Below are 12,459 nucleotides of genomic sequence, written 5' to 3'. Positions count from 1 at the left end.
TGAGAAGTCACTTTAGGACAGCGCCAACACATTTCAAGTTTCAACGTTAATTCGCCATGTGCACAGGATACAACAAGTGTGAAACAGTACAGTGAAATTCTTATCTTGAGAATGCAGTGTTAATAATAATAATATAAATAACAACAAATATTTGAAAAATAACTACGATGTGAGTTAAATAAATAATAGAATGCAAGTACTGTATATACAGATCAGATCCAGTACTTTATTCAATGTGCAGAGGTACTGGAGTGGTTGAGGTGGGTTTATACATAAAAAGTGTATTAGGATATACAAGTAAGTATTCAGACCTCTTGACTTTTTCCAAATGTTGCTATGTTACAGCCTTATTCTACAATTTATTAAATTGTTTTCCCCCCTAATCAATCTAGACACAATACCCCAGAAGGACAAAGCAAAAACAGGTTTTTAGATTTTTTTGCTAATTTATATATGTAGATATAAAAATAAATCACATTTACATAAATATTCAGACCCTTTACTCAGTACTTTGTTGAAGCACCTTTGGCAGCGATTTCAGCATCAAGTCTTTTTGGGTATGACGCTACAAGCTTGGCACACCTGTATTTGGGAAAGATGGGGAGTTTCTTCCATTCTTCTCTGCAGATCATCTCAAGCTTTGTAAGGTTCGATGGGGAGCGTTGCTGCACAGCTGTTTTCAGGTCTCTCCAGACATGTTCGATCGTGTTCAAGTCCAGGCTCTGGCTGGGCCACTCAAGGACATTCAGAGACTTGTCCCAACGTTACTCCTGCATTGTCTTGGTTGTGTGCCTGTTGGAAGTTGAACCTTTGCTCCAGTCTGAGGTCCTGAGCGCTCTGGAGCAGGTTTTCATCAAGGATCTCTCTGTACTTTGCTCCGTTCATTTTTGCCTCGATCCTGACTAGTCTCCCACTGCCTGCCGCTGAAAAACATCCCCACAGCATAATGCTGCCACCACCATGCTTCACTGTAGGGATGGTTCCAGGTTTCCTCCAGACGTGATACTTGGCATTCAGGCCAAAGAGTTCCATCTTGGTTTCATCAGACCAGAGAATCTCATTTCTCATGGTCTGAGAGTCTTTATGTACCTTCTGGAAAAATCCAAGCTTGCTGTCATGTCCCTTTTACTGAGGAGTGGCTTCAGTCTGGCCACTCTACCATAAAGGCTTGATTGGTGGAGTGCCGCAGAGATGGTTGTCCTTCTGGAAGGTTCTCGCATCTCCACAGAGGAACTCTAGAGCTCTGTCAGAGTGACCATCGGGTTGTTAGTCATCTCCCTGACAAAGGCCCTTCTCCCGCGATTGCTCAGTTCGGCCGGGTGGCCAGCTCTAGGAAGAGTCTTGGTGGTTCCAAACTTCTTCCATTTAAGAATGATTGAGGCCACCATGTTCTTGGGGACCTTCAATGCTGCAGAAATTTTGGGGTACCCTTCCCCAGATCTGTGCCTTAACACAATCCTGTCTCTGAGCTTGAAGGACAATTCCTTCAACCTCATGGCTTGGTTTTTCCTCTGACAATGTAATAGTGTAATAGTGACTGGTAGCATGATAAATAGATGCATACAAATGGTAATGGCAATAAATAATCAATGGACTGCAGTGTAATGGAGTAATACCTCTAATCAATTTACATTTAGCACAGGAGCACGGAGAACAGTCCATGCCTCGGGTTTTTCATACACGTGACATTCTCAAGAACAAGACACAAAAAGGAAAATACAGAGAGACAAATAGAAGAAAAATATGAACTAATGAATTCACTGATTACATAATGAATGTTCTGGATGATGTTCAATTAAGACAACAAGTTTTGGATGATGTAATAGTCACCCTGGAGGATGTTCATGCGTCTCAGGACGCTGATCGAGGATCTGTTTTGCCCTTTAGATCATAACAAATGAGGTTACGTTGACACGGAGGACCCAAACCTAAATCAGCACTCCTCCTTTTGTGATACTCAACACATACGGACCCTGGTCTTGTAGTGATTCCGGTCGTTCTAGTAAGCACTGTAACCCGACCAAGTAAACCATTAATGTGCTTTGAACTTCCTGAAACCAGGGACAGTTGTTTACCTTGGAACAGGAGGCACTGTTGCGCCGCGACAATGGAAGTCTGTAGGAAATGTGTAAATGAGATGCTCCTCTTTTCCCTTTGATAGAAGAATCTCTTTGAAGATAATATGTAGTCCCGTGGGGACTCTATATCTTTGAAATGGCAGAATTAGCTCTAAAACACTGGCTGGGCCTACATGTGTAGGTAAATACTGCTTTTGTGTATAGTCAGTGATCTTTGGTTAATAAGCTTCTTCTCTCTCTCTCTCTCTCTCTCTCTCTCTCTCTCTCTCTCTCTCTCTCTCTCTCTCTCTCCCTCTCTCTCTGTGTGTGTGTTTGTGAGATAACCTCAGTGATGGCTACATTTGCAGTTTGTCTTCCAAAGGGATGTTTTCTCTCTACTCTTAACACTGCATGGAGGAGGCAGGGGAGAGAATGTCATAGCCGTAGCCATCAGTTACCATGGGAACTGGGGTAATTACTAGCACTAACTATATGACTGTGTGTTGACTGCACCCAGGTGATGTTATAACTTGAAAAACAGTATTGACCAAAGAATATTGATGAACGATCTGAATGGCCACTGTGCACTTCCTTTGTTATATTTCCGCAGTTTATTGAACAATAGATTTCAACTTAAATTACTGTCCATTTCAGGTTAGTTGAATCATAGACAACTGGAGAAGAAATGTTGTAGGGTAGCTTCAGTCAAGTTGTTGTTGTATGACACGCTTATTTTGTGTTGTATGGAGGAGATACGAACCCACAAGGGACTGCAGAAATAGATAACGATTTGAATTCACTCTGAGATAGCCCGAGTAACCAGCCGTCAGTACATGTCCCTCTGCAGAGTGTGTGGGTGTGTGGGTGCAGAAAATCTGGCATATGAAGTGGAGATTTTTCCTCTCTCCAACTGTTCCTGTCATAACTGTTTGCTTTTCACTGTGTCTATCTGAAGAAATCCTGCCCTATTTACAGCCCATAGACCATACTGACCCTGGAATTTACATATAGGTTCATTTTAACGTTCCATCAGGGACTATGTATAACCAGATGTCAAAGTGCACCATTATAACCCCTATGAATATTGGCAGGTCTGCTAGGGGTTGTGAGGCAATTGGTCTCCTGAAGTTAAGGCCGTATTTCCCAGAGTGCTGTAGGAGAGTTAAAAGAGGAGTAATGGGGTTATGCTTCAACGCTGACCCCCACTTTATCATTTATGATTGCTATCGGACATGATTCTATCGATCCATGAAGCCAGCTCTCTGCAGTAGCATGATCCCTCTACAAAGTCTATAGAGCGTGTGTATGTGTGTGTGTGTGCGAGTGCTTTCTTTTGGGCATGGCAAAAGCTGAAGATAAGTGCCCACATTTCCTGTGCAATGCTTTGGCCCAGCATCATATCATGTTGCTTGTGTCTGTGTACACAGGCAGTTATTTATCCCTTCAGTCTTCTGTGTAATTCTTGGTCGCCTCCTGCCCCTTGTGAATCACTTGTAAATCCTGTATCAAGCCTTTTATCACCATTTTAATCCTGATTTATCTATCAAACCACACTAATGCACGTACAGAGAGATCCATTGTTATCGCAGCCAAAGCTCTGTGTGTTTAGAAGCCATTAGTGTCCATTACATCTCCATATATGGCTCTGGGTCTCCCCTCTCATAGCGTATGTAAGATCATTTCTGGGGTAATCAGCTCCTACTACTAAAGGCTCTTAGAGTAGAACAGAGGCCATGCATGCTATTTTTAACATGCTGTTGAGGTTCACCACAGAAGTGGGGAGAGAGGGTGATTTCCCGCAGTGGAAAATGGGCTTCCAAGAAGAAATCTCTGGGGGGGGGGGCTGTGGAATTTGCTTTGAAAATGACCGACTGCGTCAAATGATTATTTACTGAGTTTTGGTTGATAATTAATCATGTATAACCCGAATTAGCTGCATTGATTTGTTTTTATAACTTTTATTACTGCACTTGCAATTTTGAGGATCACTGTTCGTGTAGGTTATCGCTGTTTGCCTTAGTATGCTGTCATTGATGGTTACTATGGTTATCAAGGTGGCTATTATTTCTCACACTATCCAGAGGTGTTTTAGCTAAGAGACCTCAGTTGAGCTATGAGCGACATACTGTAGTTAACGTAGAGAATGTTTGCGATCAGTCCGTCACAAACTGCTAGCTGACTATTGCCACTACACTATAAATATCTCATTTGATTTGCGTCAATCTGTATGATAATATATAGCTAAGGACCGTACAGATAAGCCTCACATAGCCTCTCACAATATCAGTTGATATTGTATTGGCTAATGACCTTGGGGTCTACGCACACATTCAACTTTCTACGGATGCACAATGTCATAAAGAGCCCATTTGTAAATGCACTAAAAGTACACAGATTTACGTCAAGGCGTGTGACCGTAGAATTACGGACGTTGTTGGTGGGATGGAGCCGGTTCCATAAAGAGTGGTTTAGTGTGAAAGCGTGATCATGATAAGCTCGTTTGATAATGAGGAGACAGTCTGTTGGAGACAGGGAGCAGATAAACAAATAGATAGACGAATGAGAATAGTAGGCCACTGCGTCGGTCAGTATGCAGGGATCATCACACACTGTAGGCTGAATAAACGACGCCACCAAACAAGAGCAGGTTCACCTCCCACCAGGGCCAGTGTCCCAAATGGCACCCTATGCCCTATACAGTGCACTACTTTTGACCAGGGCCCACTATGTGAGGAATAGGGTGCCATTTGGGACGCATCCAGTGTCATCAGTAACATTAGGTCACTAAATGAATTACAGAATTGTCAGGATTTGGCCAGGGTTGTTCCGGTTTTTGGTCACTAGATGCCCCCATTGTGCTTTTTGACCTTTTGTTTTCCCTTGATCCCCATTATTATTTGCACCTGTGCCTCGTTTTCCCCTGATTGTATTTAAACCCTTAGTTTTCCTCAGTTCTTTGCTCTGTGTTTGTATGTTAGCACCCAGCCCTAGTATTCTGTGAACTCTTGTTGATCCCGGTCGACGCTCTTGTGGAATTCTGTTTTTTGTTCTTGTTTATTTATTTTTGAGTATCTTTTGAGGCTTTTTATGCTATACCTACCACCTTGTGGATTTACCTTTTTGTCTTGGAGGATTACCTTTGTTCTTGTGGAATTCCTTTTGAGGTTGTGGAGTTACATGTTTTCCTGAAGGACTTCACTTTTTACTTTATTAAATACACCGTCTCAAGTACTGCTGTGTCTGCCTCATTTTCTGAGTTCTGCCGACTATTCGTGGCTCAGTTGGTTAAGTGACTGTTTCTCACTCCGGAGACCCAGGTTCGTAACCGGGTCCTGACAAGAATGACAAAAAAAAGCTTTCTTGGAGAATGTAGTATCAGTAAAATCGCAATAATATGGACAACCATGACTGATAAGTCCTTACAGGGTGCGTTATTGAATGAAAATAGATTAAAGCCTATTTACAAGTACACACACACTCACACACACACACAGCTAAACAGTGTGCAGTAAACATGCAAAGAGCCTTCCCCTCAGTCCTTCCAGGTTGATACTTTGAATGGAACAGAAAGTGCAGATTCCTCCTTCAAGGAGATCACCACAATTGCCACTGTAGCATGACAGCATCAGTGTGATAAACTGTCTGATTCAAGGTGAGCAACTACTCCTTTATTTGAAATGCTCTGTGATTGTCCACGTGCAAGATTTATAAGAATTCCAAGGCAGCTGCGGCTTTGAATGCAGGACCCGGCTACAGTGGTTGTGGTTATTTAAATCATTCATGCTCTTTCATGTAAAGACTCATCTAAAACTACATCCCTGACTGGTTTACAATTCTCACCCCTGGAACACTCCCGTCTTGAAATACCTGAAATAATCTCCGGGGACGTCATTGAATAGCTGGTTGGAGGTGTAGAGAGTCATACACTTAGTGTACATTTTGTATCTCTTTATCCTAAAAACTGATCAGATGGAGGGAGTACGTGCCCCCTCAGTTTCAATTGGCATGACGTCCTGCCTCTGGCTCCCCTCCATAGCGAGATGCAAGGACTGAGTAGGCTGTGCACTGAAATATTGGACCCAATACCACACAATGTAATTGGCTTTAGTCAGAGACCATGTGGTTGGCTCCACTCATAACAGTGCTGCTGGCGTAGAGAGAGAAACACATCGCTGTCGGGTATTTTGGAGTGTGTGGCGGAGCCACTTGGACAGACTCCTGGTACAGCCTGGCCCTGCCTACAGTATGGCTGTTGTGTAATCACCATTAGAACTGTGGCTGAATCACACGGCCATGCCACACACAGCCATGCCACACACAGCCATGCCACACACAGCCATGCCACACCTCCTGCTGCCTGGTGGGAAGCCTTCTACTGCGGCGGCCATTTTGACACAGAGGGTCGGTAATTGAGGCGGAGTGGAGTGGGTGGAGAGAAAATTTGGAACACCAGTTTGGTTGGCATGGGGATGGGTCAGAGTAGAGTACTGTGTGCCACCACGTTGCAACCGAACCCGTCACCATTCTGACAGCTTGTGACTGTAAACTCCTCATCTCTCCTCCCAAAATAGGCCTATCCACAATCATTCTCAGAGCCTCAAGAAACACACACACACACACACACACACACACACACACACACACACACACACACACACACACACACACACACACACACACACACACACACACACACACACACACACACACACACACACACACACACACACACACACACACACACACACACTGTATGTCAATCAAAAATAAGGAAGTGAATATACTACAGTATACTAACATCACCATATGTTCATCTCCTTCCAGGACTACACTTTAACCATGTACTTCCAGCAGTACTGGAGGGACAAGAGGCTGGCGTACTTAGGGATCCCACTGAACCTCACCCTGGATAACCGGGTGGCAGATTCACTCTGGGTCCCTGACACCTACTTCCTGAATGACAAGAAGTCCTTCGTCCACGGTGTGACGGTCAAGAACCGCATGATCCGCCTCCACCCGGATGGAACAGTGCTCTACGGCCTGAGGTGGGTTCCAAAGCAGTGGAATCAATGGGTTCTAGATGAATGCATCCAAGACTGATTCATTTGAAGGGATATCACAATCGATTATTTGATTATTTTATAGTAATAAATACTGTGTGGTATGTATGAGCTGCTAGGTTTTTTTAAATGTGTTTTTGAAGAAGTGGGGCATTCCCACTCCTCTCTTTTTTGTCTGTTTATTGGATAGCATAGACAGAGGAATAATAGCGGAGAGAGTCCAAAAATAGCAGTGGACCAGATTTTTAACCATGCTGCAGTGATCTTTGTGTTCCGGAGGCATGGCTTAGACCACTGGACCACCTCTAGGCCACCAGCTGCTATGTTTTTGGCGAGTAAATATAATCCCTTCCTATAGGCTCAGTTTAGCTTTTCCCTCGACATATTGGTGCAGTAGCGTGTACATTGTCATGCTTTGTTGAAATATGTATTTTCCAAATATATGGTGAGAAGAAAACATGAAGAAAAAAAAGAGAATGTATAGATGATGACGCAAGCTCAGCTGTTTCTTTGTTATGATTCCCTGTTTCAATATCCATAACCATTGGTCTTTGTTGTTTGACCAGTCCTGACTTGTTCATCAGGATAATGAATATGTATAATGCATGGTTTTCTTCCAAATTGAGCCATCCAGCATGGAAATTCAATGATTTTTGCATTTTAATCACTCGCAGTGGGCTAGTTTTGAATTATACGCAGTTGTTTTATATCAATTGGATTTAATACAATGCGTTGATTCTGTTCTTTTAACATACTGTAAATCTGTTTCATGTATCCCCTCTAAAGAACACGTTTGTGTGTGTGTATGTGGGTGCATGAGCTTGACCCTGTGTACAGCTCATATAGAGTTGTGTTATTAGCTGTGTGTTGGTGTGAGGGTGGGTGCGTGTGCTTGTGTGGATAAGTGTGTGTGTTTGTGTGTGTGCGCACGTGCGTGGTTGTACTTTGTGTGTGTGTGTGTGTGTGTGTGTGTGTGTGTGTGTGTGTGTGTGTGTGTGTGTGTGTGTGTGTGTGTGTGTGTGTGTGCGCGCGCAGGTGGAATCATCCATCTTGTCTAATGGCTAATAGCTTCTGACGAACACACTCGTCTGGATGTAATGCATTTATTTCTGAGATGACAGTATAGCTCTGTGACCTGGCATTCTTATCCATACAGACATGTATGACGTATTGCTTTAGATTGTGGAGCTTAAACTGTCTTAATGGTCACAGCTTCACTAACGGAGTCCAGGAATTCAGCAACTTGTGTAAACATGGTTAGATTCTGACTTCTTCAAGCCGAGGGCATGTGAGGAAGATCAATCGCTGTCGTACCGAAAATATTCAACCTCATGACCTCTGACCAAAAGGACAAAGTCCCTAGTGTTCATATCTATACCATTTAGCATACACTTTTATCCCAAGCGTTACAGTCATATGAACCTATTATCCTGGCGCTGCAACACCCTGCTCTACCAACTGAGCCATACGGGACCATAGTCCACTTGTTATTATCCCAACTCAATCAATCACTCACCCTGAAACCCACGGTCCAACTGTAAGTGATAATGTATGGAATGGAATGCCAAAGTAGGATCTCCAGACATTACTATGTGGAATGTTCCGATGTTACATTACCTGTCCACTAAAGTAACCGAGACGTGAGTGTACAGTAATGATGAGTTCTGGTTCTGAATGTCGTCATATCTTAAGTTAATCTGGTCTACCGGGCTGAACCTAATACCAACTGAAACACTATGAGTAAAGATCGAGGCACAGTTGTAGTTTCTCTTCAACAATTATAGTCTATACTGGAATGTGTTCATTTTCAGCTCTTCTTGCTTACAAGTGGGAACAGAGAGATATCCTTTCTCTCTGTGGACTTGACTGTGGTTGTTCAGGAGATCATAACGTCATGGTGAATAACATTATACTGTAATTATATGCTTTCATGCACAGATGAGAAGTTAAGGTGGATCCACAGCAGACAGTATGGATGGAGAATGTGTGTGTGTGCTCCTGGTAAAGCTTAAGTTAATGTGATCCTCTTCGCCCTTGTGTGTGTGTGTGTTGACCTCAGGATCACAACGACGGCAGCCTGTATGATGGACCTGAGGAGGTACCCTCTGGACGAGCAGAACTGCACTCTGGAGATCGAGAGCTGTGAGTGACCCCAATACCATCAACCTCTGAAATGACAATTTCAGTATTACATTTCAGTATTTCAATATTTCAGTATAAAAACTAAATCCAGTGTAAAATTTCAGTATAAATGTAAAGGGTGCGTACTGGCGGCAGAGAAGTCAGACGCAGGAGAGCAAAAAACCCACTGGAAAACAGAACAATCAAATAATGGGTACATAACCCGACGCACCCCAGGACAGCCGTGCACAAGCAGTGCTACAGGGAGACAGGATGGGCAGCTGATTGTCCTCACAGTGGCAGACCACATGTAACAACACCTGCACAGGATCATTCCGAACATCACACCTGCGGGACAGGTACAGGATGGCAACAACAAGTGCCCGAGTTACACCAGGAACGCACAATCCCTCCATCAGTGCTCAGACTGTTCGCAATAGGCTGAGAGAGGCTGGACTGAGGGCTTGTAGTCCTAATGTAAGGCAGGTCCTCATTAGACATCATCGGCAACAATGTCGCCTATGGGCACAAACCCACCGTCACTGGACCAGACAGGACTGGCTTAAGTGCTCTTCACTGACAAGTCGTGGTTTTGTCTCACCAGGGGCGATGGTCGGATTCGCGTTTATCGACGAAGGAATGAGCGTTACACCGAGGCCTGTACTCAGGAGCAGGATCGATTTGGAGGTGGAGGGTCCGTCAGTGTCTGGGGCGATGTGTCACAGCATCATCGGACTGAGCTTGTTGTCATTGCAGGCAATCTCAACGCTGTGCTTTTCAGGGTAGACATCCTCCTCCCTCATGTGGTACCTTTCCTGCAGGCTCATCCTGACATAACCCACCAGCATGACAATGCCACCAGTCATACTGCTCATTCTGTGCTTGATTTTCTGCAAGACAGGAATGTCAGTGTTCTGCCATGGCCAGCGAAGAGCCCTGATCTCAATCCGATTGAGCATGTCTGGGACCTGTTGGATCGGAGGGTGAGAGCTAGGGCCATTCCGGGAACTTTCAAGTGCCTTGGTGGAAGAGTGAGGTAACATCTCACAGTAAGAACTGGCAAATCTGGTCCAGTCCATGAGGAGGAGATGCACTGCAGTACTTACTGCAGCTGGTGGCCACACCAGATACAGACTGTTACTTTTGATTTTGACCCCCCCCCCCTTTGTTCAGAGACACATTATTCCATTTCTGTTTGTCACATGTCTGTGGAACTTGTTCAGTTTATGTCTCAGTTGTTGAATCTTATGTTCATACAAATATTTACACATGTTAAGTTTGCTGACAATAAAAGCAGTTGACAGTGAGAGGACGTTTCTTGTTTTGCTGAGTTTAGTATAAGATATCCAATCCAATGGAGATTACTGTGATGTGTTAAAGGTCCAATACAGCCGTTTTTATCTCAATATCAAATCATTTCTGGGTAACAATCACCTTACTGGATTATTTTCAATAAATATTTGAAACAAGAAACAAAAATTGACTCCCTGGGCGTGGTCGGAGTGGGGAGGGGAAAACTGATAACTGTTATTGGCAGAGATGTTTGGAACTCTCTTTCTTATTTGTCTATGATATTAATATTCCACATGGTGATGTCACCAGGCAGGCCAAAACTCCTTCCCGCCAAAACAGGCGGTGTTTTCAAATAGCTCCTACGTTAAAAGGCTATTATCATAATTTTCACAATTTCACAGTATTTCTGTAACCTTTGAGTGTGGAAATAAACACTGAGTATACAAGCAATATGTTCCCAATATTGAGTTGCACCCCCCCTCCATCATAACAGCCTCAATCGTCGGGGCAAGGACTCTACAATGTGTTGTAGGCATCCAGCATCCACACTGGCCCATATTTACAGTTGTGTCAAGTTGGCTGGATGTCCTTAGGGTGGTGGACCATTCTTGATACACATTGGGAACTGTCGAGCGTGAAAAACCCAGCAGCGTTGCAGTTCTTGACACAAAAAGGTGTGCCTGGCACCAACTTGCATAACCCGTTCAAAGGCACTTACATTTGTCTTGCCCATTCAACCTCTGAATGGCACATATACACAATCCATGTCTCATTTGTCTCAAGGTTTAAAAATCCTTCTTTAACCTGTCTCCTCCCCTTTGTCTACACTGATTGAAGTGGATTTAACAAGTAACTTCAACAATGGAGCATAGCTTTCACCTGGATTCGCCAGGTCAGTCTATGTCATGGAAAGAGCAGGTGTTCTTATTGTTTTGTATACTCAGTGTATATAAATCACAGGAAAATCATGTCTTTGATGGCACTGGGCCATTTTAGCAGTTGAATTGAGTGAGTGGAGATTTAATGATCTGTGACTTAGTTTCTTCACATGGTATCCAACTCCAGTAGGTACATTTGAACCCTGTCTTTCTTTCTGTGGTTCAGATGGATACACGACAGATGACATTGAGTTCTACTGGAAGGGAGGAGACAATGCAGTGACGGGAGTGACACGCATTGAGCTGCCACAGTTCTCCATAGTGGACTACAAGCTGGTGTCCAGAAATGTTGTCTTTTCCACAGGTAAAGCCCTTTAAAAAAAATGTTTTTATCACATGCTGTCAGGACCCGGTTACGAACCTGGGTCTCCGGAGTGAGAAACAGTCACTTAACCAACTGAGCCACGAATAGTCAGCAGAACCCAGAAGATGAGGCAGACACAGCAGTACTTAAGACGGTGTATTTAATAAAGTAAAAAGGAGAAGTCCTTCAATACAAAAAATGGCAAATCCAAAAGGTGGTAGGAATAGCACAAAAAAGCCTCAAGAGATACTCAAAAACAAAAACAGAATTCCACAAGAGCATCCACCGGAATTGACAAGAATACACAGAACACTAGGGCTGGGTGCTAACATACAAACACAGAGCACAGAACTGAGGGAAACTAAGGGTTTAAATACAATCAGGGGAAAACGAGGCACAGGTGCAAATAATAATGGGGAACAAGGGAAAAAACATAAGGTCAAAAAGCACAATGGGGGCATCTAGTGACCAAAACCCGGAACAACCCTGGCCAAATCCTGACAGAATCCCCCCTAGGAACGGCTCCTGACGTTCCTACCAGCTCTCTCAGGGTGGAGGGCCCTGAACTGACGAATGAGGTCAGGGTCCAGGATGTCTTTGGCAGGAACCCAGGAGCGCTCCTCGGGACCGTAGTCTTCCCAGTCCACCAGATACTGCCAGGACCGCTGCACCCGGCGGGAATCCAG

At 43.9% G+C, this 12,459-nt stretch overlaps 1 protein-coding gene across 3 annotated transcripts in view; it reads left to right on the top strand.

Moving 5' to 3' along the window:
• LOC135543492 (gamma-aminobutyric acid receptor subunit beta-3-like) overlaps nt 1-12,459 on the top strand; it is a 35,530-nt gene that overhangs the window by 2,142 nt on the left and 20,929 nt on the right. For 2 of the 3 annotated variants that reach the window (XM_064970798.1, XM_064970797.1), the window contains exons 4-6: nt 6,882-7,102; nt 9,177-9,259; nt 11,636-11,773. In XM_064970798.1, the coding sequence (XP_064826870.1) occupies nt 6,882-7,102; nt 9,177-9,259; nt 11,636-11,773 (442 nt within the window). The remainder of the gene's footprint in view (nt 1-6,881; nt 7,103-9,176; nt 9,260-11,635; nt 11,774-12,459) is intronic. The other variant, XM_064970799.1, reaches the window with a different exon arrangement.

Source organism: Oncorhynchus masou, chromosome 7, assembly GCF_036934945.1.
Source record: "Oncorhynchus masou masou isolate Uvic2021 chromosome 7, UVic_Omas_1.1, whole genome shotgun sequence".
NCBI lineage: Eukaryota > Metazoa > Chordata > Actinopteri > Salmoniformes > Salmonidae > Oncorhynchus > Oncorhynchus masou.
The sequence above is the reverse complement of the archived record's forward strand: the minus strand, read 5'-3'. Positions and strand labels throughout refer to the sequence as shown.